We start from the raw sequence: 26,138 nt of genomic DNA, 5'->3' as shown, positions 1-26,138 counted from the left end.
GTGAGGGGAAGGAAACGAGAAGGAGTTTACCTGTCAGTTCGTGATTACTGACAAGTCATCGCATTAGTTTGCATATTACTCTCTTTCACTCAAGATGGCTTCATCGGAAAGAACAGGAGTCTCTGACAGAGCAGAAACAGATGGGAGTGAATTCAACCATCAATCACTCAGGGAGGACAGGGACACTCGCACCTGTCCTTGAATGCCAACCGATGACAGACAACATAGGTAATTTGCAACATGTTGAGTCAACTTTCTTATGAAGGGGTGTGCATAGAAAAGACAGACCGTATTTTATCCACATAAGCAGCAAGAAGACTGTACAAAAGAAAGACAAAAAAAATGGATTTTGCCACACAGTGTTAGAACTGTTATTTTTGCTGCACTTTAAAAAGTTTTCCATACATGACTATGATGTCTTTCATTGATTCGAAGTACGGGGTACTTTAAGGTTATTAAACCCCGCAGGGGATGTACACAGACCCCTTAGCCTCTGAGGCACATTACATAAAGCAAACATCGTGTTTATATCACTTACACTTTACAGTTAATGCCAAAGAAAGTAACAACATCACGACTGGTGCTCAAAGTCCTCGCTCACCCCCTTTGCCAAGCTCAAGTAAGTTTGCACACAGAGTGAGCACACAAGCCGGCAGGTGAGAATTCACTGCCCCGTTTAGTGGTGCATGAAGAAAATGTTGTTTAGTTAATGTGACGACAAAATGAATAGGCTGTTTGAAGGCATTGACAACTGCATGAATTTTCAGAAAGTCGTAACAAACAATTTTACGTTGTTTTTTTGTGTGTGTGCTGGTTGAGCTTCTCTGTGGATGGTCACCTTGTCGTGGTGGAGAAGCTCGTGGGTTCCTGAGATCCCGAGAGCGACGCCGTCTGGAGCTACGCTCCTGGTAGGGTCGCCCATGGCGGTAAGGTCGAGGGTGAGGACTTTCACAAAGAGCAGGAGCAACCAATACCTCAACGGTAGAACAGGCGGAGGATAATGGCTGACTTTAAGAGAGCATCACACCAACTGGGAAGACGAATGAAGGCTGCAACGGGGCCCCCAGATGTCGTGGACTCCATGCCGTTGGATCTTGACCAAGATCTGTCAATGACAGTCTACCCATGTTAAATAAAGTCAGGCAAGCCTCGAGTGACTGCTGAAGATGATGGTTGACCTTGCAGTTTGAACACCTTCTGACTTACAGACATCAAGAGTGGAAAAATGTTATGGTAAAATGATATGCAGAGGGCTTAGCTCCTTTAAAGTCAGTGAAAGAAACGTTAGAGCATCTTCAGCTTCTGTAGAGTGACGTATTTCACAGTGAAACAGATTATTCGAGCAGAGTACAGTTAAAAGAGGGATTTAACTCAAGTCCTTCGCATTTGATTGGAATGCTAAAAAAGTGGGCAGGCTTAGAGTTTGGCGTGATACAGAGCTACGAAGGACTGTTGGCTACACCCCAGGCGACAACTTTAACTTAGACTTGCATTCTTTCTAATGGCCAGCAGGGGGCGACTGCTCTGGTTGCAAAAAGACATTGGATTGTATAAAGTGATGTTCATTTAGTAAATTATGGTCCCATTTAAAGTAAAACAGACGATAAAGCTACATTGTGATTGACAGGACGCCGCCACTGCATTGTCTGGTCTGAGAGTTGTCCGTGTTTTTGTTGTGTTTACATTTTTAACCCTTTCCTAGTGTTTTTTCAGTTCATCAAAGTTAATTGTAACATTTTGGTCGCCTAAAAATGTCATAGGTCTTAGGTTGTACATAGCTCTGCCCTCTTCTGGTTAAAAAAACTAAGATGGCAACAGCCTTAATGTGCACATGTGTCGTTATCGTTATTAAATAAATTAAAATCAGTTTTCCAAAGCCCAAGCTGACGTCTTCAAAAATCCCACTTTTGTCTGACCAACCCCAAAATCCAGAGATATTCAATCTGCAATGATACTTGACCGAGATAAACAGTATTATCTTAACTATATATAGGACCAGAGAATATATTCAGCATTTTTCCTTCAAAAATATTTCAAATCTATTAAGTGATTTTGAGAACACTTTCGATCAAGACATGATGATGGCAAATGAATGAAGACCAAACAAAGAAGTTGATCCCAGAGGGTATTACATAACCTCCTGTGAGTAAAAAGAGTAAAAATGCACAGAAATGCATGGACATCTTATTATTACATCTTCATTAATACAAGCCAGCACTCGTGGGAGGTACAGTCTGGTTGAATAATGTGACCTGCATGGCCTTCTGTATTAGGCCTTTTATTTGGCACAGGGACAAGGTGAACTGTTAAAAATGGAGCACCACCTCCCCAACAGAGAACACAATGTCCTGGAAGGCAGCAGGGCTGAGTGCTGTGGCTACTATCCATGTCGCCTCACCAGTCTCCACTCACACATCGCACAGCCTGCCAGCTCCGGCTATACTTTCTCTTGGAAACTTGTTGGCTTAAATGTGTGTGGGCAGCGGTGAAACTTAACTCCTCGTGCTAATGTCCAAGACGTCTCTACTGTTTTTCCCTCTCATGTTTTCTCTTGGCATGTAAACGTATTCTGCTGAGTGTTAGACTTTTTTTTTAATTTGTTGACATAAGGTTATTAAAAATACCTTCTGCTCATTCAATACGTTGACTCCCCACATACTGTACATACATGCGTATTCCACATGTCTGTTTGAAATGTGATAAATGTATCACGTCTAAACCAAAGTATCCAAATGTTGAGAGATTTCATTGGATATGCTCTGATTCCTTTTGCGATTGGACACGCCGTGAAGAACTAAATTATGTAAACTGTTCTAAAAACATTATAAAAAATGTTATAAATGTTAAACATGCTTTAATCTCGACCCGACTAGACTATTGTAAGTCCCTTTATGTAGGTGTTAGCCAGGCATCCCTTCACGCTTGCAGTTGGTCCAGAATCCCTCCATCACAAGATCAAATGACCACAGGCCCCTCGCTCTGACACCTGTGGTCAATCCTTTGAGAGACTGGTGTTGACCCACCTGAAGGACATCACTGGACCTCTGCTGAACCCCTTGCAGTTACCAGCCAAACAGGTCAGTGGATGATGCAGTCAACATGGGACTGCTCTACATTCCGCAACACCTCGATTCCCCATACGCAAGGACCCTGTTTGTGAGCTTTAGTCAACAAACAGGACAGTACCAGACTACAACGGACAATAAGAACTACAGAGAAAAACATTGGTGCCAGCCTGCCCTCCATCCAGGAAACGTCGCTGCAGGCCCTTACCGCCCTGGACTCAAACAGTTTGGACTTCTCCCCTCTGGGAGGCGCTAAAGAACGCTGAACGCCAAAACAACCAGACACAAGAGCAGCTTCTTCCAACAGGCCGTCACTCTGATGAACACTTAACATCAGTCACTCACTTTCAATAACCCTCTAACATCAAAACATCCACTGCTGCCATTAGAGAATATTATTCTCTAATAATGTACAAATGTTTTAAAATAAACTGTAAATTTAAATACTGTACATAATCACCCAGTCCATGTATTTCCACTCAGTATTTCTGTGTAAGCCGGCCAAATCCCTTGTGTGAGCACACATACTTAGTCAATAAAGATGATTCTGATTCTGAATGCTGCAGTTAACAGGAAACAGGAAAACGCAGGCGAGAGCACATGTCCCCGTACTGGCCTATCTTCACTGGCTCCCTGTACAATTTAGGATTTTAAGGTTTTATTGTGTACCTACAAGTCACTGAATGGGATAGCTGGTCTTTGTGTTTTTAGTGTGTTGTTTTTGTGGTTTAGCTTGTACAGCACTTTGGTCAGTGTTGTATGAATACATTTGGAACTGTATGCTCCTGGTCCCATTGACTCACTGAATCAGATTCTATTTTGAACAGCAGGTGGCATTGTCCATCTGTGTAAAGGATGGACAATGAGACTCCACAGCTCAAAAGTCAGATTTGAAATAATACTCCACTCAGAAACTTTTGTAACACCTTACCAATCGACTTGCAAAGTATCAATAAAAATAGTGGCAAGTTTTCAAAGAGGGAAAAAGTTGCATCTATACAACTCCTCCAGCATAATACATGTGTCTGCTCACGACCTAGAAGGGATTGTGTGTGTGAGCGTTGCGACAGCAGCAGTGTTTTCAGCCATATTAGCATACACATGTAGCACACAAGAGGATTGTGGAGTGGCACTAACTTTTGTTGTGTGCATCTGCAACTCAGGATTAGATTCATTTTTGATTAAATTATTTTTTTTTATAAAATATCAGAAAACAGGTAAAACAAATTGTCTATAACAATTTCTTAAAGCCCAAGTTAACATGTTTAAATCAACCTTTTTGTCTGACCAACAGTTGAAAACCCAAAGCTACTCGCTTTACTATAGAGCACAAGTAATCGTACTTGTTCTTAGAAATCATTTTAGTAAAGTACAGTGAGGCCTGTACTTGAGGAAGATATTCCCAGAAGCACTATTATTATCGATGTGGAAACGTAAGAAGCGTTTTACATTGAGGATGTCAAAGGGTAATAAAGGTTAGTGACATAACACAAAGAAAGCTTAGTCACATACTCATAGATCTACAACAGTAAATGTCAGTGTGGATCTCCTGAATGTCAAGAGAGGAATGGAAACAAGAGAGGGTGCCCGTCAGCTTGTCTCTGAGGAGTAATGTCTGACGGCATAAAGACCCAGTATGTGTATTTAGATGTGTAATGTTTATTTATTCTGAGGCAGATTTTGCTCTGCATAAATTAGCATTCCACAATGTGAAGCAGTTAACGAGAGAATGAGCAATATCCAATTGTTTTGAGGCAAATAACTGGAACAGAACTCCTCAAGTGAATATCGGCAGAGAAGCTCTCTTGCACTGATCTTGAAAGGTTTTCAGTCTGTTGCTTTTCCCACCCCATGCAATGTCACCATTGTATTAATACACCAATTACTACTTCACAGTCGCAATGCAGAAATCACTAGATGGCAGCAAAACACTACTATAACTCTCACGCTCTACCGTCAGAGCTCATTGTACCTTCACGCCAGATTCTCTAAACTCTGCACTCATAAACACCATCAACTCCTTATCTCATATGTTATCCTTCCTGCTGCTATCCATAACATAGTAAAACACACATGATTACCAGTCTCATCTTTCCTTCAACTACTGAGCACCACATTGCTGCTGGAAGGGTTACCCACCATATGTTGAGCTACCTAATTAAATTAAATGTGACATTTAGCTGGAGGATAATGTGGGGAAAGTGAGTGCAAAGGTAAGGAGATAATGCACAAACTAAATATATTTTAAAGACAAGAAAGAAATGGCTTAATATATTCAGGTATTAAAAAAAGTGCTGAGGCAAAACTGAAATATATAAAGTAATGTTATAAGTAGACAATAAATAAATATAAATTAAATTAAAATATCTAACCATAGTATGTTTACGTATAATTCAAATAAATATAGTGTAGCTGTCAAATAAACCTAAGTAGGCACAGACGTGTACAAATTATAATAGTTGTAAAGGTTATTCAAGTCTATATCAGTGACATTTAGAAAGCATGCATCTGTGGTGCTTGTTTGTTGTCTGAGGTTAAAGTAATAATAGTAATTAGAACACTATGATTAGTGAGGAAACTCATTTCCATCACCTTGTGGTTGACAGCCTTTCGTCATGAAATCTGATGCTACAACACAGCAGCACCAGGCCTCTGCTGCCTGCTGTTGTGTTTAGCAGAATTTATGAGCTGGATCTTTCCCGCAGAATTCAAAGTCTATTCTCTCAGTAGAACAAACACACACACGTACACACACATTTTTCTTGTCGTGCAACAGTGACATTGTGGTAAATCAGTGGTATTCAATGCCAACCCTGCATCATAGCATCTTCCAAGGATACTAAAAACAACATCAATGAGAATAAACAGAGCAAATAAAGTCGAGGCAAGGACATTGCTGTCTCTAGTTTCATTTTGAATAACTTTATGTTTAATCAACCTCAAGATTTCATTCACCTGCGAAGCGTCACCTTAAATATGCATATGTCTCTACTGTTAAACACTTTCTGGAATGACTATTCCTGGTGTCTAATAGGATATTCCTACAAGGACAGTGAGATTATCAAGTAAGGGAGGTTGTTAGATGCTGCAGCTGCTGCCTTCCCCTCTGAAGACTGTCCAAAAGTTTTTGACAGGATCTATTGTATTAGTAACTGGTCAAGGCATTGTGTTTAAAGCAATTACACAACTATTCATTGCTGAAAACAGTGAATTATGTGATTTTCATGTAGTATACACTATATTCCTGTTCATCTGATGCTTCCCATTTTAAACAATCATATTATTCCTACAGGAACCGTATGCAGGAGTTTGCAAATCGAGCAAAGTCTTCACACTTTTGTTCCGTAATCTCTCAGTAGGACACTTGACAATACAATTTGGCGGATTTTCGATAGAATACAATATAATACAACTTCTCTGTCCTCAAAGGTGGGAAACTGTCTTTCACCCACCTTTGTCATTCATTAAAACACACAATACAAAAATGAACTGTAAAATATTCAACGCCCTAAATCAACAACCACCATTACTAATAGGTTAATATTCTAGTCTAGTTCCTTTTAACAAAAATCTGTGAGTGTTCCTCAGCTAATTTTTCAATTATTATCATTCAACAAGTCAAACAGCCTTGTATATATACCTGAATGGCAGGCGAAGTGGATGCTCTGCGCCTCCTCCTGTAGCAGAGTAAATCACACAGCCTGCTCCAGAGGTAGGAGGCCACCAGACACATGCTGTTGACAAGCCAAGTCTCCCAGCCAGTGACACATTTCTCCACGGCTTTGACTTTACTCTTCATCCCACTGCTGGAGCCTTGCTTTTCCTATCTTTAACTACAGAGGAGCTCTTGGAGCTTAGGGAGAAGAGTTTCAAGAGGAGAGTAAGAAGAGATGGCGAAGACCAAACAGAACTACCCTCCACTGCCTCTGTTAATCCAGTCAATGCTCCACTCCTATCACCACTTAGAGCCAAAGGACGGACGGTTTGTCCTCGTGATAAAACAGTGACGGGTGCCAGTAAAAGGGTGTCGAGCTCTCTCAGAGACCGTCGTCCTCTCACATCATCTAATCCTTCCATCTTCACTACAAAGCAGGACTTTTGTTCTCCTCTCAGAAAATATCTGGATGAAGGAGACACTCCACCGACAGCAAAATGTATCTTCAACACATTACTGACATTGAAAAGTGAGAGAATAATGATAGGGGGTATAATCTCCCTGTCAACACAGACACTTGGATGGAGTGCTATTGGATTACTGTTCCAAATGTCACACAGACTATCGCCATGGGAGCTTCAACTCAAAGGTCTCGACTGAGGCAATTTTATATCATCTTATATTGTTTAAACCCTGAAGTATTGTGTAAATACTAAAATAACTTTATTAAATGCCAATCCAAATTAACAATTAACTCAAAGATAATTTTATAAATCAGGGATCTCTCAGGACTTTTAAACTCAACCACATAATCTCTGTATTGTGCAACAAGGGACCTTTGGCTGTGAAAGTCGAATGGCCACAAGTCCAAGAAGGCACCATCTGGCCCACAGTGGCCAATCACAGCTATGTTCAGCGTCTGGAAATCTCCCCGGCCTCCTCTGGCTTCGCCATCGGCTCTGCCAAATACAATAATGAACTAACTCCTGGATGGTGCTCTCACTGCTCAAATGAATCTCTTGGCTGCTATATGGAGGGGGGAGAAAAGCAAAATTGGTCTTTGATTACCTACAATGTCTCAGTTTGCTTTACAGTAGACTTACGTTACAACTGTAGCGAATGTGGTTAGTTGAATCCCAGACTAAATGTTTTACACTATTTTTGGCCCTCTTTGGTTTTCACAGGATTTGGCACATCGATAGAATTTAAATTTTGGGAGCGGCTGTGTCTCAGGGGATTGAGCGGGTTGTTCTTTAACCACATGGTTGGCAGTTTAATCCCATTCTCTTCCTGTAAGCATGTTGAAGTGAACCCCACTGGACCCCTTGCTATTCCCCAGGTGCTACACGGCAGCCTGCCGTTCCTAATGCTCAAGATTAGTTAAATGCAGAGGTCAAGTTTCATACCTACATGTGATCATTGTCAGAAAACGTAATATTATATTTCAAACTATTGCTGTGGACGTTTGGCTCTTATTTATGGTGTTTTGTAGGCACTCAACATCATGGTGTCATATTTAACCACTTTAAACTCTGAAAAATCATGTTGCTTGTTTTCAACCTGATCAAATCATTTGTTAGAATACCTGGAGAAACTGTCCCAAAATATTATTTTTACTATAATGAGAGCATCAGCAGTGTAGTTTCTGCTGAAAAATAGTAGCTTCGTGAATGCACCATTACATTGTTACTACATTCCTGTTATTTACAAATGTGACTTATACCACCCTCTGCTGGTGCTCCTGCAGACTCAAAAGGCTGATTCAAAAAGACACAATATATCAATACTCCGTGACATAACCTGAATATCTTTCAAATGAGCTTCATACCTCTGGTTCACACTCTTCCAGAAGCAAGCGCATTGGTTTTCATTTTCTCTAATTAGGGGAAGGAGGCCCGCTTGGTCATGTTTCAGCTGTTGGCACAATGATTAACTGCAGCTTGGCCATTCTCCCTGAGGGGGACACTTGGCTGCCAGCCGTCTCCTTCTGAGCTCTCTCTCAGTATTCCCGGCCTCGTTGACCTCTCTGGTGTGTTTCTGTTGTCCGGGTGTTTTATCTGAGTGGAGGGAGAGAGTGAAAGGATGCAGTGAAGTATCTTAAGTTAGTAAGAAAATAGCAGCACAAAATCAGTCGTGAAGCCAGCTGATTTTGAGCAATAACCCATGTTAACTTCATTTACAGACTCTGTCAACATTAGTATGAGCCATCTGAGGCCCCAACCAACCAACCTTGCATCAGCCCCAACCAACCTTGCATTTCAATGGTCACTTAGTAAATCCTAAGTGACCATTGAAACAGTGCTGGGTTGGTTGGGGCTGATGAACAGGCCTCAGATGGCTCATGCTAATGATGATAGAGTTGTTAGAGTTGTGTATTTCTATTTTCAAACCTGAACACGACTCTCTTGAGTGTAACAGCGATTATAACCGCACAACTATCTAGATTCTAATTAGAATAGAATAGAAGAAACCCTTTTTTATTGTCATATACACATACACGAAATTTGACCTCTGCATTTGACCCATCCCTGTATATAGGGAGCAGTGTTAACTGGAGAAAAAAAAAATTCTACACGTAGATCTTAAATCCTTGAATATAAACAGGACCCATTGAAATTGGATGGAAAATGTAACTCAGCAACGGTTCGAATAAGTCAATATATGTAACGTTAGCTGGTTTAAAACTGTATGCTGGTGTTGAGCAACCAGGTTCAACTTTATTTTGAAATTTACTTTATTGAAATACTTCCGCTAAAATCGTTATGATTTAGGCTGTTTTGAAACAAAAAGGAACAAAATACAGTCTTCACTAATTAGTAGGCCTACTTTAATAGTCATAAATAATCAGCTGTAATAATGAATAACAAAGTTTTTCACTTTTGCGTAGCATCTAAGCATCTGCAGAGTGCCAACTGACACTGACACTGTTATGCCTAAAACTTAAAATTTTGATTTAGCATTTGATAAAAAAAACATTTAATTAATTTCCGTTCTTATTTCTCAATAAATACCAATTAAATATGTAACATGAAAATGAGGGATTAATGAATACAGTGGTGAGACTTTTATTTTGAAATGTCAACGACGGAACTTGGAGAGGTTCAAGAGTCTCTTATGCACTTCCGCGTTGTCAGAATTGCAACGAAGTCCAATAGACGAGTTTCACATTTAACAATACCACCGGCAGTAAGGGTACGTTAATACTGATTCTAGACATCCCTCTGGCTCACCAAGTACTTTTCTCTCCGTAACTTCTGATTGAAATTAACGTGATTTTGTGGAGAATATACATCGTAAACGTCCCTGGATACACAAATTGAACTAACACCTAACGTTAGCTAGCTAGCTAGCAAATGTTAGCTCTTCAGAGAAGGAGCCGATACTCTTCTTACTGTGTCAACAGACTTTGGTCGCTGATTAGCGGGTTTCGTTTCACCTTTTAGACTCCAGTAAAAGAAAGCTGAATATCAAACTAAATCACAGGATTGTGCTACCGTTCGTTGAATGCTCTGTTTCTCAGGAACATTCGGTTGTGTTTGCTTTGTTTTGACAGGAGCATCCACGCTCAACCAGGCAGGACAGTGGTGTAATGTTAGCTGACGCCCCCCTGCTGCTGAGCTGCTGACTGTCACCTCCATCATCACCATCATCATGTCTCTGGGCGACAACCCTCACCTGCTGCTTGGCAGGATCCGCTTTCTTAACAGGTGTATAGAGTGTTTCAAGAGGAGCGAGGCGGTGCCGGAGTGTCTGTGTTATGTCTCCAAAGAGGTGTGCTACAAGATCTGCAAGGATTCATCGTCCACCTCCTCAGCCGCCGCCGGAGCATCTACAGGAGGCTCCACCTTAGGGAAAACGCTCGTCTCCGTCTTTGAGAGTCCACACCAGACTCCACACGTTAAGAAGTTAGGCAAGTTCAACATAGAACCAAAGAAAGGGACTTGTATCCGGACAACAGGGGAGGAATACTGCAACAGCCAGGGCCTGTGGGTCAAAATCAATAAGGTAAGATTCTCTCTCCTTTCCAGGTTACACTCACTGAACCAGAGCCATTAAATAGTATATCAGCTGAAAATGAAAGTTCCAGTTTAACACCAGGCTATTTTGTGAATCACATCCCGCACGACCCTACTTGTCCCTCTTTGGCGAGGATGCTTTTATTACCTGTTACTTCAGTTTAAATAATTTTAAATGTGGTGGGAAAACATGTTGACATAACAAGCCGTGTCTGCATCCAGGAGCAACTGGAGGAGCACCGTCCGAGCCAGGAGCTGGAGGAAGGCTGGATCCTGGTGTGTAAGCACACCGAGGGAGGCGACAGGCTGGTGCCGGTGGAGTCACCGGAGACCATCAGCAGACAACAGCAGCTCTTCGGCTACGACCACAAGCCCTGCAACAGGTGGGAGCAGGTGGTGAGTGTGGAGAACGCACTTTACATGGGCTCCAAACCCAAAATCGCTGAGTGTGATGACGCTGCCGTCCAGAAGCTAAGGTGAGCATGTTTGTGATGAATCGGATTAGAAAGTCAAGACTTTGTGTTTAGACTGAGCAGATTGTCAAATCAACCGTGTTGTTCCCCTTCAAATACTCAAGGTATGTCCCTCCCACCTGGGCATACGAATGTGACGAGGACTTGGTGCATTACTTCTATGACCACATCGGGAAAGAGGATGAGAACCTGGGGAGTGTGAAGCAGTGCGTGACCAGTATTGATGTTTCCTCATGTTCGGTGAGTCACGTGCGCTCAGGTGTTTGTATTTCGTTGTTTTTTCCTGTTCCTGTTGCAGTCCTTGAGATACGTACGAGTATTAAAGGCAAGCAAACATTCAGTCTGTTTATCTTCTACTTTTTTTTACTTCGATGATACAACGGATTCAATTGAATTGATTCAATTGAATTGATTGAATCCTGTGGAAAACGTGTAATAACAAGTCAGTCAGTGAAGGGTTTAATACATGGATTACCTTGATATTTGCCGACAGGAGGATCCCAGCGGAGGGGCGAGCTGTCTGACGGACGGCGACATTGAAACTTACTGGGAGAGCGACGGCATGCAGGGACAACACTGGATCCGCCTGCACATGAAGAAAGGCACTGTGGTCAAGTAAGCTGCTGAGCAACAAAGTGACAAGTCACAAGATATTAGTGCCATCTGTAGTGTGTGTGTGCGGTTTTCTAGGTTATTCATTGTAATCCGAACCCTGAACTTAATGTATTTAATGTTTTTGTTTGTCATTTTTCGATGTCAGCTACATATTATACACGTATTTCTATTATATTATCTCTGCCACATGAAACTTGGTGGAAGGGTGTAGCACGGGACAAGGAAGATCACATTTAATCTTGGCGCTTATCCATATCACGCAGGCGGATACACGCATTATTGTTCACTTTGGTTAACATTTCGAGATTGGGTATTTTTGCCTTGGCGGAGGTCTGCGCTCTTGGAGTTTTGTAATATGGTAGTTATTGACTGCATGTACTTTTACAATGCAATGTGTAAGACTTTGGACCGCGGTGTGAATAGACACTCAAGGTTTAACGATCATTTATTGTCATTCTGCAACAGACGGTTGTACAACGAAATGCCGTTGTGGCCTAGTCCATTCATGCTACACAAGAAGAACATGACAAAACAAAAACAGTAGAGCAATCATGTAGTGCATTTTTTAAATGTGCATCCGGAGGAATGTAAACCGCAGCAACAAAAACACTGGTGCTTTCTCTGGACAGATGTTATGGCCGGCATCTTGACATAAATAATTCGACATCAGGGAAACATTCTCCATCAACTATGACTGTGTTTGAGCACCAAGCATCATCGATGTAAAGACAGAGTCTGCCTCCTCCCGTCCCACTGGGGTCCTGCGCTCTGTCCGTAGACGTGTCTTTATCATATATATAACGTGCTTCTCTTTGCTCTCTAGTAAGCTGATATTGACAGTGGACTCTACAGACGACAACTACATGCCCAAGAGAGTCACAGTGTTTGGAGGAGAGGGAGACAACCTGAAGAAGCTGAGTGACGTCACCTTAGACGAGTGAGCTCTTTCTTTTATTATTATTATTGTTATTAAATGCAGGAACCTCCCTATTATTACAACAGACAAAATCTGATCTGTTAAAACGAAGGCCAATATCCACCTGATATATTGGTCTAGCCCCATTTACTTATTTCATGGTCTGTTTGACTACAGTTGGTTTGAACCACCTCTGCTCTTCTTTTGCCTGCAGCAACCTGATTGGAGAAGTATGTGTGCTGGAGGATATGACGGCCCACCTGCCTGTGATTGAGGTCCGGATTGAGGAATGTAGAGGTATGGCTTTTGAGCATGTTTTCTATGGAAATTTGAGCAGATATTTTCTGTGATTCTTTGGCTGCACAAGCTTCTGTAGTGTCGTAATGTACCTGAAACAACGTTTTTGTCTCTGCAGATGAGGGCATAGATGTCCGGATCCGAGGTTTGAAGGTGAAGTCATCATGTGAAAGAGACCTGGGTCTGAACGCGGATGTTTTCCAGTCCTCTAACTTGGTGCGTTACCCCCGTCTGCAGGGCAACACGCCCGACGTCCTGTACCGCAGAGCGCTGGTCATCCAGAGGTAACATTCATCTTACTGCCATGGCTCTTACAGTCATCATGGAGTTACATTTTTATCACCTAATGGTGGTGTTTTTTGTGACAACCAGACAAAGTGTATGTCCAGAAAGTTTTAGAAATGTCATGATAATTCTTTTTTTAATCAACCAGTGACTCCGAATATATAAATCTCTGAAATACAAGTCAGATGCAGTGCTGTGATTGTCTATGTTGCTTTAAGTATTACACCTTTGTCAATGTTTGTGTCAGTTGTATTCTTATGTCTTACTCTCTGCAGGTTCATTTGTCTCCTGGACAGCGTGCTCCCACACCTGGTACCAGCCTGGGACTACAGTCTGGGTACCTTCAACCAGATCAAAGTAAGTCATTGTGGAGTTTTTAAAATATACAAGACTGATACTGAATAACAACTAGGCAATAAGCAGCAATAATCTCCAAACCGATGTTCTTACCAGATTTATAGTAAATATACGAAAAAGGTAAAACTGACAATATAAAGTGGAGTGAAATAGCATTCTTTCAGTGCTCCGTTGTACACAATGAAGAAACAAACAGGTTTAGAAAAACAAACAGACGAATAAATTGCTCACTAATATTTGATACCATCCCACTACCACGAGCTGATTCATAAAGAGTCTTTTAAAGCTGGTAGAAGGTCATACTGATAATATGCTGATTTACCGATCTGTACTTCACTTGAGGCACACACTTTAAAAGTCTCCTAAATGACCTTCTCTGGCGCCCTCTAGAGCATAAAGCAGTTCCTGCTGCTGTCCAAACGCCGCTCAGCCCTCATCACACAGTGCCTGAAGGACTCAGAGACCAGTAAGCCAAACTTCATGCCCCGGCTGTACATCAACAGACGGCTTGCCATGGAGCACAGAGACAACCCCTCTCTGGACACCAGCTGCAAGAACACTGTGTTCAATCAGGTATAAAACACGTTGTGAGTGTGACGCCTCCTCCTTCGGTTTGATGAGATGCGTTTATACCAACGGGAGTGTTAGGGGATTCTGGCTTGGAGAAGAGTCAGGTTTCATGAATTTGTCTGATGCATTATGGGTATGGTTACCATTGCCTTATGGTTTTTATTTTTCTCCTTGCAGGTGTATGAAGGCCTCAAGCCGTCTGACAAATTTGAGAAGACTTTGGATTATAGGTGTGCAGGCTTCTCTGGCTCATCTGACATTTGTTGCCTAAATATAACTCAAACTCGAGGGGCCTTAAAATCTAAACTAACCATCTTTCCTCTTGGTTTGTCAGATGGCCTGCCCGGTATGACCAGTGGTGGGAATGTAAGTTCATTGCAGAGGGAATCATTGACCAGGGAGGTGGATTTCGGGACAGCCTGGCTGACATGTCTGAGGAGCTGTGCCCCAGCTCAGCTGAGTGTCCCATGCCGCTGCCATTCTTCAGCCGTACGTCCAACACGGTAATCACTCACCATTGCTGCCTGCATTTTTTTGACTGTAGATTTGACTGGACAGGGTTCTCATTGGCTCTGCCTTTCTTTTCACTTGCTGGCAGGGCTCCTTGGAGGCCAGAGATTACTACGTCCCCAACCCGTCCTGCAAAGAGTTCCAAAAGTATGACTGGATCGGTCAGCTCATGGGAGCTGCTCTCAGAGGGAAAGACTTCTTGGTGAGTGATGCTCATTCTCCACCTATTGTCGGTCGTTAACAACGCTGTGAAGAAAGAGTGGTTGGATGTAGAGGCTTGATTCTCTGGCTTCTTCTTCTGTGTCCCACCCTGTAGGTCTTGGCTCTGCCCGGGCTGGTGTGGAAGCAGCTAACTGGGGAGGCTGTCAGCTGGAATAAAGATTTCCCAGCTGTAGATTCTGTTCTGGTGAGGACATTCAAACCATTACATGTGATGTAATATCAAGTTTAGGCTCTGCAGACTGAGTTTCAAGTATGTACAGCACATTGAGTCTGAAACATTCTTTGGTAGAAGAATTGTCCAGATCAATATTTTATGTTTTTGGTACTTTTTTTATATTTGATTCAAGTTTACTTAAATTACCAATAAATCTCATTGTATCACGATTTTGAATTTGACAAAAAGCATGCCACACCGTCTTGTGTCTTTCCCAATGCTGCATTCCAATTGAAAAAAATCATTTATAATTTCTAACTTGTGGTGGGGCCACTAGTCCTTCATTGTCTCAAGTTAAATTTGTGTGTGTGTTCAGGTGAACCTGCTGGATGCCATGGAGAACTTGGACCAGGAGACGTACGAGTTTAGGTTTGGTGAGGAGCTGGTGTACACCACCCTGCTGAGCGACAACCAGATGGTGGAGCTCATCCCCGGTGGCAGTAACGTGGCTGTTCGCTACGAGGACCGCAGCGAGTTCATCCGCCTGGTGCAGAAGGCTCGGCTCGAGGAGAGCAAGCAGCAGGTGGGGCTTACTGCCTTCCTATACATCGCTTAATCATCGAATTGCGTTTCATGTGCCTCATTGTCTGTTTGTGTATTACAGATTGCAGCCATGCAGGCAGGGCTGCTGAAGGTGGTTCCTCAGGCGGTGCTCGACATGCTCACCTGGCAGGAAGTGGAAAAGAAAGTGTGTGGAGACCCTGAGATCACTGTGGAGGCCCTGAAACGACTCAGTGAGTGTCCAGCTTAGAATTCATCTTTGACAATAAACGCAATTTCTGCATTGATTGAACAGGTGACGCTATGTTTGTCCACTACTTTGGTCCAGATGGAAATATTTCAACAAGTATTAGTTGGACTGCCATGAAGTGTTGTACTGATATCCATGGTGACAAGATAAGCACCTTTCAGTTAAAAAGGATGTAAAGAAGCCAAAAAATGTACTCTGATCATCCAAACCACGTCATTTGGAGGATAAATTGAAAGTAAAGTTAATAAAACCCAATTTTTTATATACCAAATTGATCCTTTTAAGAAGGTGCCCAGCTATTAATTAAGTTAAGGAAAAGATTAATGATCGTCTTCAATTAAATATTGTCATAAGGACTCATTCATGTTTTTTTCTATCTCCCGACCAGCACGCTATGAGGACCTGGAACAAATTGACGTCAGAGTGCAACACTTATGGGAAGCACTGACGAGCTTCACCAATCGTCAGTTCACTGTTTACTTGTCAACATTTTACAGAGAATGTGTATTTGTTATGCCGAAAATATTCACCTCTGCTGTACTGAAGAAATGAGCGACATTTATGGTGAACACTTAAAATGTTGCTTTCAGAGGATCGAAGCAGGTTTCTGAGGTTTGTAACTGGTCGAAGTCGGCTCCCTGCACCTATCTACGTCTTTCCTGACAAACAAGGGTGAGTGCAAGTAAATCCCCTACATATAAGTATTACAGTCAAATATGCTGTCTGCTAGCGAAATGCTAACAATAGAACACGATGCTGTTCATTTTTCTGTTTTAGCATCGAAACGACCGATGCACTTCCACGGTCCTCCACATGTTCCAGCACTCTTTATTTACCCAACTACCCAAGGTATGTCAATGTTCGGCAGGATGTGTTACAATCGTGTTAAAGATGTATTGTTTTTATGGTGCTATGCCGAAACACAATTTGAATACCAGTTGCTTTCATAGTCCATCTTACACTTAATTAAATTCATAGAATGCTCTGAGCTCTTGTGAACTTTTTGTGAAACTGCTTTTTATTGACAGTAATATTACATTCATAGCCTCCAATCCTTTCCTGTCCTCTTGTTCATTCTGTCCTGCAGTGCTAAAGTTTGTGAGGAGAAGCTGCGTTACGCTGCTTACAATTGCGTGGCCATCGACACTGACATGAGCCCCTGGGAAGAGTGAACTCACTGCTGCTTCACTCAACACTTTACACATCTTGTTGAATGGAGAGACATCTTGTCATTTGCATCACCATATCTACACAACTGCCAATTAATCCTAGCTGTATATAATAAATATCTGGAAACATGGAAATGATATTGTTCTGAATGAAACATTAAATGAAGGGATGTGTTAAAAATAAATTTACAAGTTGTGGCAGGTTTCAATGTCAATGGGACATCATAAGACTTTTCTTCATGAGTAATGTTGTACAAATAAAACAGGAAACAGCATCCATCCATTATCTGTGAGTGTTTATCCTATTCAGGGTTGCAGGGGGGCTGGAGCCGATCTCAGCTGACATTGGGCGAAGTCGGCAGACTATTACAGGGCTGGAACTTAGAGACAGACAACCATTCACGCTCACATTCACGGGCAATATAGAGTTCTCTATCAACCTAAGCAGCATGTCTTTGGACTGTGGGAGGAAGCCGGAGAAAACCCATTTTTAGAGCTCGCTGATAATAAAAAAACAAATAACATTGTACGGTACATCAGGAGATGGCAGTTTAGTAACTTTATGAACATCAAACCACTGCATTCTGAGGGTAAAAATAAAAAACAAATAACTGATGTACAAAACCAGGTTTTTGTTAAATAAAATACTAGATTGTATGTAGATTGTATGACTCAGACAGTTGAATTTTGAATTATCTATCCTATTACAGAACAAATAAATGGATAATACAATTATAATAAAACAAATAAATGAAATGAATGTCCTTTCTAGCTTTTCACAGATAAATCAAAAATTATATATTTTTATATCTCTATATTCATCTGCTGTATGTATACATATGTTTTGTATTAATGGAATTAAAATAAAAGCATGCATATGTAACAATTGATCAAGTTTTATATTTAGATTATTTATAGATATTGACGAAATATAATTATAATTTAACAATGGTTAATTACAAGTATAATATATATATACTATAGAACAAATACAATAATGCAAGGGGTTAATGCTAATTACATTTTAGTAAAACATTTTTTGCTTTTGTACATTAAACTCATTTATTTAGTAAGATTTGTTAAAGGTGACTACATTTAGCAAAATTACAAGGATAGAATTATATCATTATTAATCAGTGGTGCAAAGCAACTGTGCCGGTTTGGTGTATTTGTATTTCACTTCTGTAATTCCATTTTACGCTACTTTGTACTTCTACTCCACTACATGGCAAATGTTGGCAAATATTGTAATTTTCTACTATCAGTTTCAGATTATTAATAGAAAATATAATTAACAAATAAAATATGATGGAATATCATATCGTAGATTAGACATAGTAATATCACAGTTTATACATTAAATAAATTTAGCGCCACATTTACCAGCTGCAATAGTGGTACACATTAATTTATGAATAACTATAATCAATCAATTTAATATTTTAGAATTGACCATTCTGCATAGTGAGTAGGCTACTTTTACTTTTGCCACTTTAAGTATATTTTGATGCTAATACTTTAGTACTTTTATACAAGTAGAATTTCTATACCGTGATATTACTCAGTACTTATTCTACTGCATTTATCGTTAATTAATTCAGAGGTACTACTGTATAATCTGTGTCCAACAAAACCCGTGAATGTATAAAGAAAAAAAACTCACCCTCGAGAATACCGTTCGCTTCGGCGAGAATTCTCGCGAGAACAACTTGCTTCAAGCTTCCCCATGAGCCTTTGCGATCCCTCTTTCTAGCCGGCGCCTGAGAATGGGTACGTGTTTTCATGCTCGGGTCGGAGGGAGAATCCTTGTCCATCTGATGTTTTATCGAAGGAATATTTCTTTAATGGTTTGCTATATTGTCGCTAAACGTTATTTGAAGAGATGTATCTTTAACTTAGCTGTCTACAGTCAGTTTGTTGTATTTTAATGAAGTAATCTGTTATGGATTTGTGAAATGCTCCAAGATGGCTGCACTCGTTGTCCATGGAGTTAGCTTCTGGGGCTCTAGTTTAATAGAAAACGGCACGGTTTGACGTTTGTGGGGTATTATACTATGTAAGCCTGATCCCGCGTTGTTGTATTTCTGCCGTTCAAAAGTATTGTTTAGTTCTGCGCCATGCTAGTGGAGAGGCAACGTTAATGTTAGCATTAGCTAGTTAGCAGGATGGTGGTGAACATGTCACGCTGCTAAACTGAAACTCTTAAAGTGAACCTGAGAATAATACTTACTTGAAAATGAAGTGTGGACACATTTAACATAACTTGTGTAAAAAATATAACTAACGTGAAGTTAACAAAGGCGCATCTTGGGTACACGAGTTGCATGTTATTTCTTAAAAGGCCATCGTGTGATAGTAAGGGCCCGACATTTCTGTTCTAACTTGTGTCTGGGCAGAGTTTAAATCACTACGTGCATCACATGGTCGTTCAGTAGAACTTCACACTGTATGGAATATTTTGTTTAAATTATCCTAAACCTAGTTCACCATGATCTTATTCAATTAACAGATATGCAGGCACCATTAAGCTGAGAAGGGACCTTTGCTTGAGCGATATGATGAAACTCATGGAATCCATAATTACAATTGCGGACAACCTATACCTTGGAGAACTGATCGCTCAAGCATTGATCATAATTTTGTGCTGAGTTTTCCTGTGAGTTGTCCAATAATCTAACACCGGTTTCTTGCTCTTGTTTAATCATTTATTAAGGTATCTCAAGGGATAACTGGCATAAACGCCGCAAGACCGGCGGTAAACGCAAGCCCTACCACAAGAAAAGGAAGTATGAGCTTGGACGCCCTCCTGCAAACACAAAAGTATGTATATGCCAGTGTTTACTTGCTCTAAATTGATCTGATGTTACGCGTGGGTGATGAAAAAACGACCTTAGGTATGTCTTTTTGAGCCGTTTTGGTTCAAAGTTCTAGACTTACCAATGTTAGGACTCGTCATAGTTACACTGACACGCTTCAATATATGTGCATAGTACTGTTTTCCATGAGCCATCAGAATTCAATCTCTACACATGGATAACCTGAATCCATAAGCACACAAATTGCACCAACACTAAAATAGGATGTGTCGATTTATGTAGATTGGACCTCGTCGCATCCACACGGTGAGGGTCCGTGGTGGAAACAAGAAGTACCGTGCTCTGAGGCTAGATGTTGGTAACTTCTCATGGGGCTCTGAGTGTAAGTTTATTTCAAATGCTACTATAATTGCATGACACTGCTCTTTGATGTTATTCATGTCTTTTTATGATGATAACTTTTGTCCAGTTCTGCTACTGAATGAAAATGGTGATAACGAGACACCTGAGAAAGACCTGTTGCACTTTTAAAGATCTAGTTAATGTTATTCGTTAACCAAAATGGGGGAGAATTTGCTGTTGCTAATGGCTTTTGTTTGTGTACACAGGCTGCACACGCAAGACCAGAATCATTGATGTTGTCTACAATGCCTCCAACAACGAGCTGGTCAGAACCAAGACCCTGGTGAAGAACTGCATCGTGCTCGTCGACAGCCTTCCCTACAGACAGTGGTATGAGGCCCACTTTGCCACTCCGCTGGGACGCAAAAAGGGAGCTAAGCTGGTATGTGTAATAATGTTGTGTCTCATACATCTTGTTTTTATTCGGTTGTGAGAAATATAACTGCGTCACACAACACGCGACCCTTGTGCCAATACATTGGAGAATGCATCTTTTTGTCCGATCTACACAAAGATGACACTTCCTCTCGTACTACTAGAGCTCAATGCTCAAGAGTCCAACTTTGTATGAAGTTTGTTCTTTGTGTAAAAGACACCTTTTTGGGGGTGATTACTAGTGGGCTCCTAATGTATGAATAGATTAACTTTTTTGATATGATATAATAGAAAAGGTTACAACCAGGGTCACCAGATTATATAGTGCTGTCTGACCTGGTGAATGTCTTTCCATGAAGATAACTTTGTCCAGTTCTGCTACTGAATGAAAGTGGTGATAATGATGACTCTGAGAAAGACCTGTTACCTACATGGGCTGCCGTGTTAATACCCATTCTCTACACTGCAGTGTTACATTTATTGTAAATCAACTAGTGTTGCTCAGCAGGAGAAGTGTGAACTTAAATCCAATGAACTTTATTCCCCCATCTTCTATAGACCCCTGAGGAGGAAGAGGTCCTGAACAAGAAAAGGTCAAAGAGGACCCAGAAGAAGTACGATGAGCGTAAAAAGACAGCCAAGATCAGCACCCTCTTGGAGGAGCAGTTCCAGCAGGGAAAGCTGCTTGGTAAGTCTCAACATGGCTTCGTCTACCAGTAGTTCATTTCAAAGAAATGTCATTGGCTCTTTGGGGGTTTTTTTCCTTCAATTTTTGCCTCTGGCTTTTGGTTGAATAATTCAAATTTCAGGTCAAATGCTAATTAATTTCATTAAGGCGCAAGATTCAAAAGTCTTGTAATATTTGTGAAAATATTTTTTGTTGGGGTTCATCATTTCAGATTTTGGGTGAACATTTAAATGCAATATTTCTCTTGTCCTGGGAAATGCATACTTTTTTTTTAGGGATGTGTAATTGTACTATTCTGATCCTGTGGAGTAACTCTCCTAGTCTGGGGTTGTTTACTTATTTAGACTGAAAATTCTACATGCAACCAGGGTCACAAAATAACTGTAAAAGGCATTTTCTTTACATGGCATCTGTTAAAAGTGCTGTCTGATGTGGTGCACGTCTTTCCATGAAGATAACTTTGTCCAGTTCTGCTACTGAATGAAAGTGATGATAATGATGACTCTGAGAAAGACCTGTTGCCTACATGGACATCTGCTGCAGCGTTAATTCACCGCACCTATCTGGGTGTTAAAGTTTAAGAAATTAAATGTAGAACTTGCCCCTTACATCTCTGTTGCCTTTAAGCTAGGCATTTGGCTGTTACGTGGCCGATAGATGACTGTACTTGTACTGGAATGCCTCCATGTGTAGAGTTGAACAGCTGATGATACAGCAGGGCGTTTATAGAATGGTGTCAGATTGGCTGTGAAAGAAGCACTTTGACACTTGTACTCGAATAAGATTAAATTAATCATCTTCAATTTTGCTTCTAGTTTTATAATCTGTCAATATTAACCGTACAGTGCCTTAAAATTTCTGCAACCTCAAAACTGACCTCGGCCTGAGATTATTTGATTGACGCACTATTTCCTCACTATGTTTTGATACGGTTTTTCCGCCTCATCACTGACTATATTCCCCTCTTCCCTCCTGCAGCTTGCATCGCCTCCAGACCCGGCCAGTGTGGCAGGGCAGACGGCTACATCCTGGAGGGAAAAGAGCTTGAGTTCTACCTGAGGAAGATCAAGGCCAAGAAAGGCAAATAGATGTTCAGCTGTTTGATACTTCAATAAAATCCAAACACCCCAAACTGTCTGCTGCCACTGCTTTACTTTCTGTTTATTGGTGATGTGAAACTCTATTTCTACGCTTGGCCACATGGCAATAATGCAATGTGTTTTTAATCTAATTAGCCAGGTTTGAGGAAGTGACACCTCATGAAAAATAAACATTTTAACATTCAGATTACCACTTGATGGTGACAAATGCCAAGAACCAATACATGCAATTACTGGTCTTTGTTAAATTCAGTATTACACAGATGGCTGTGGGGATAAACAGTCGGAGGCTGAGCCAGTAGAATGCAGGGTCACCTGTACTGGAAGAATAAATACACATAGTTATGTCTACATCAGTGGGACATTTGAATTGATCAAATTTAGTTCAGTCAGAGGAATATCGAGTTGCATTGCAAAGTAGGAAAGATGTACAAAATTGCCATTTTAGTGGCAATGACTATAAATTGCCCATACCTCAAGTTGAATTTAAAAAATATATATATATATATAGCAACATAACATCTAGCCTAATGTATTGGAGTAAAGGTTAAAATAGTTTCTTGAATAGAAATACTGAAAAGTATATAGTACTTAGTTGCCAGTGGCTTAACAGCAGAATATATTTACTTCATACAAATAAGAGTACCTTAGTACTTATGCCTCAGAACACACAAATTTAAACGGACAACACCTAACCAAAAAAATCTACACATGCATCTTTCTCTATTAAAAATGATCTGATTCAGTTCATAAATGGTCTTGACTATAGAAAAATATGATGTACAGTGTTGCGTATCTTACTCATTCAAACGTCAGTAATAACTCAGATTATACATTTAGCTGATTATTAAAGCAACTGTATTATAGTTTTGATACAGTTAGCTGATTCTGCCTTTTTTCTCAAGATATTTGCAGCTGCTTTCATGGAGAAGTTCTTGAACTGGAGTGTCAACAAGAGTACTGTAAAACGTTACATGCTTATGTCGGATATAAACCGCCATTCGAGAGTTGCTGCATATGACTACTTTGAACAAAAAGAGAACAAAGTTCATGGAATTGTTTGGTTTAATAAAAAGATGAATATTACCTGATCCTGTTGTAACATCCAACAACTAGCACATATTTCTCATGCCACCTAGCTCAAGACAGTGTTCCAGCCCTCATTCAATAGGCCTTAGGTTGGCCTACATTACATTACATTACAGTCATTTAGCAGACGCTTTTATCCAAAGCGACTACAAAAAGATGTCATCCCTGCACCACTCTATTGTTGAGCATGATGAGCGAGCAACAGGCGTACACCACTCTTCTGAATAGAGGAAACTAAAAAGATGAAAAGCATGGTTTCTCCACCTGAAATACTTGTTACAATTGAAAAACAAAAGGAAGGAAGTGCTTGTCTGTTCAAACACAAGAAACAGGCAAAGACAAACGTATAATACAAAGCACGTTCAACAAACCCCGGGTATCTTTACGTTTAACTAACCCTAACGATCGTGATCCCCTGGACTGTCCTGTAACGGTGGTTATCAACTGGTAAAGCAACCCAGGGCGCGTTCACATAAAGGTCACATAAAGCAGCATATGACCAATCACAAACATGGACAAGTGTACTGTCAGCCAAGTGGCATATCAGAATCAGAATCAGCTTTGACTCTGGTTTCTCCGTTGCTCTCAACGTACATACACAAATATCGACAAAAAACAAGGACGATGAAGTAGAACAGTAGAGGGTAAGCATAAACATTTAACTACTATGTACAACTATAAATATATATATGTACAAAAGTATATGTATGAACATAAAACACAACAACAATGGCATTAAAATGGAGGTAATAGTGCAGTCCGACTGCTTAATTGTTCATCAACCTGAAGGTCTCCACAGCACAGTGCTGTTGAGTATAGTGAGGGGGCTCCTCCTGAAGTCCACTGTCATCTCCACAGTTTTGAGCTTGTTCAGCTCCAGGTTGTTCTGACCACACCAGAGGACCACCTGTTCAGCCTCCCGTCTGTACACAGACTCGTCACCGTCCCTGATGAGGCCGATGACCATTGTGTCGTTTGCAAACTTCAGGAGTTTAACAGATGGGTCCTCTGAGGTGCAGTCGTCAAAGGGAGAAGAGCAGTGGGGAGAGCACACATCCCTGGGGGGCGCCGGTGCTGATAGTCCGGGAGCTGGATGTGATTTTTCCCAGCCTCACCTGCTGCGTCTTGTCTGTCAGGAGGTTTGTGGTCCACTGAGAGGTGGAGTCTGGCACAGTGAGCTGGGAGAGTTTGGGTTGAAGTACTTCCATGATGATGGTGATGATGGTGATGATGGTGATGCGTATGTCCCTGGGGGGTCACGGTGTTGCAGCATGTAGTGCAGACCTGTTTGCCAGGTAGGCAAACTGCAGGGGGCCTGTGATGTCCTTCAGGGGGGTCAACACCAGTCTCTCGAAACGATTTCATCTTTCATCTTCTCTACACTGACGCAGGGTTGTTGGCTGAAAACCTGTTTTCCAACTTTTCAGTGTAGCTGCTCTTCACTACCCTGATCTCCTTTGTGAGTCCCAAAGCTGCACGGTGGACTGACCTGTTAGTTCGCCTCACTAACACAGACCTGAGGTGTGACGTAAACACCGTCCAGAATTATACGACCGAGAAGGAATGGAAGACGAAAAGTGTTGCGAGGTAACACAAAAGTATTGCGGGCAGAACAATGTGTTTTTAATCTAAATTAGCAGGGCTTGAGGACATGACACCTCCTGAAAAATAAAAATGTGATATTCAGATCACCACTTGATGGTGAACAAAGCAAAGTTCACCAGCATGCAATTACTGATCTTTCTTAAAGTCAATAGTACACAGATGGCTGTGGGGATAAACGGTCGGAGGCTGAGCCGGAAGACTGCAGAGTCACTTATACTGGAAGAAAAAAAAAACTTGACAGATAATCAGTCGTTGAAGTATTTAGATCTTTTACTTAGTAAAAGCAGTACGCTCTAAGTTAGTTATACCATGACATTTTATAAAATACAGAAATGATCAGCATAGTGTACCAAAATATTTTATAAAATGTATAATCTTAGCTGGTTGGTGCTATTTAATTCAAATAGTCAGTCAATCAGTGGGTCATATCTGTGTGACAGTGGACGTATACACCTGCAGTGGACAAACTCAGGTCGTCAGCCATCGGGGCGACCGTGGATCACAGGGTAGAGAGGGTCTTCCGGTATCCGTGCGGTTGGCGATACGTCTCCCTGAGCAAGACACCAATTCCTTAAAATGCTCCCCGGGCGCTTCTCAATAGCAGCCCACTGCTCCCTGCATAGAGATGGGTCAAATGCAGAGAACTTTTTCAACACAACAAGTATTCTGTCTGTATCTAATATTTTAGTTATTGTGGATTTTGTACGTATTTAATATTCTTTACTGTTTTATTACTTATTTACTTATTTATAATACTTGTTTTGATCTTGTTTTTTACCATGTCCCTTAATTGTTTGCACTATATCCACTATGCTGCTGTAATCCTGTACATTTCCCCACTGCGGGACTAATAAAGGAGTATCTTATTTCATGTTATTCTCCACCGTGTGGGAGGATGGTCTCCTATAGTTGGTGAGGTCCTGCAGGCCTCTCTACACTGATGCAGTG

General features: G+C 41.0%; 2 protein-coding genes and 4 non-coding genes across 6 annotated transcripts; all 6 read left to right on the top strand.

Moving 5' to 3' along the window:
- Window positions 1-9,849: 9,849 nt before the first annotated feature.
- hectd3 (HECT domain containing 3) lies at window positions 9,850-17,394 on the top strand. Its single transcript, XM_076098041.1, has 20 exons — window positions 9,850-9,912; window positions 10,274-10,725; window positions 10,959-11,212; window positions 11,314-11,449; window positions 11,703-11,824; window positions 12,648-12,761; window positions 12,955-13,037; window positions 13,156-13,321; window positions 13,598-13,679; window positions 14,070-14,252; window positions 14,427-14,479; window positions 14,584-14,752; window positions 14,848-14,961; window positions 15,076-15,165; window positions 15,512-15,718; window positions 15,800-15,929; window positions 16,335-16,409; window positions 16,537-16,618; window positions 16,724-16,795; window positions 17,034-17,394. The coding sequence occupies exons 2-20, from the start codon at window positions 10,372-10,374 to the stop codon at window positions 17,116-17,118; spliced, it is 2,571 nt and encodes an 856-aa protein (XP_075954156.1). The 5' UTR covers window positions 9,850-9,912; window positions 10,274-10,371; the 3' UTR covers window positions 17,119-17,394.
- A 1,454-nt stretch (window positions 17,395-18,848) lies between these two features.
- rps8a (ribosomal protein S8a) lies at window positions 18,849-22,528 on the top strand. The gene is made up of 6 exons (XM_076098159.1): window positions 18,849-18,885; window positions 19,829-19,935; window positions 20,214-20,313; window positions 20,540-20,715; window positions 21,267-21,396; window positions 22,375-22,528. Exons 1-6 carry the CDS (start codon window positions 18,882-18,884, stop codon window positions 22,482-22,484), a joined length of 627 nt encoding a protein of 208 aa, XP_075954274.1. The 5' UTR covers window positions 18,849-18,881; the 3' UTR covers window positions 22,485-22,528.
- Window positions 19,982-20,088, top strand: LOC142956957 (small nucleolar RNA SNORD46). Its single transcript, XR_012956070.1, has one exon. It is a non-coding gene; the product is annotated as a small nucleolar RNA SNORD46 (small nucleolar RNA).
- LOC142956956 (small nucleolar RNA SNORD38) lies at window positions 20,375-20,445 on the top strand. The gene has a single exon (XR_012956069.1). It is a non-coding gene; the product is annotated as a small nucleolar RNA SNORD38 (small nucleolar RNA).
- LOC142956955 (small nucleolar RNA SNORD38) lies at window positions 21,057-21,125 on the top strand. The gene has a single exon (XR_012956068.1). It is a non-coding gene; the product is annotated as a small nucleolar RNA SNORD38 (small nucleolar RNA).
- Window positions 21,840-21,908, top strand: LOC142956949 (small nucleolar RNA SNORD38). The gene has a single exon (XR_012956063.1). It is a non-coding gene; the product is annotated as a small nucleolar RNA SNORD38 (small nucleolar RNA).
- Window positions 22,529-26,138: the final 3,610 nt, after the last annotated feature.

Source organism: Anarhichas minor, unplaced genomic scaffold (assembly GCF_050575085.1).
Source record: "Anarhichas minor isolate MPS153535 unplaced genomic scaffold, ASM5057508v1 ptg000024l, whole genome shotgun sequence".
In the NCBI taxonomy this organism is placed as follows: Eukaryota; Metazoa; Chordata; class Actinopteri; order Perciformes; family Anarhichadidae; genus Anarhichas; species Anarhichas minor.
Note: the sequence above shows the minus strand (reverse complement) of the source record. Positions and strands in the feature narration are given on the sequence as shown.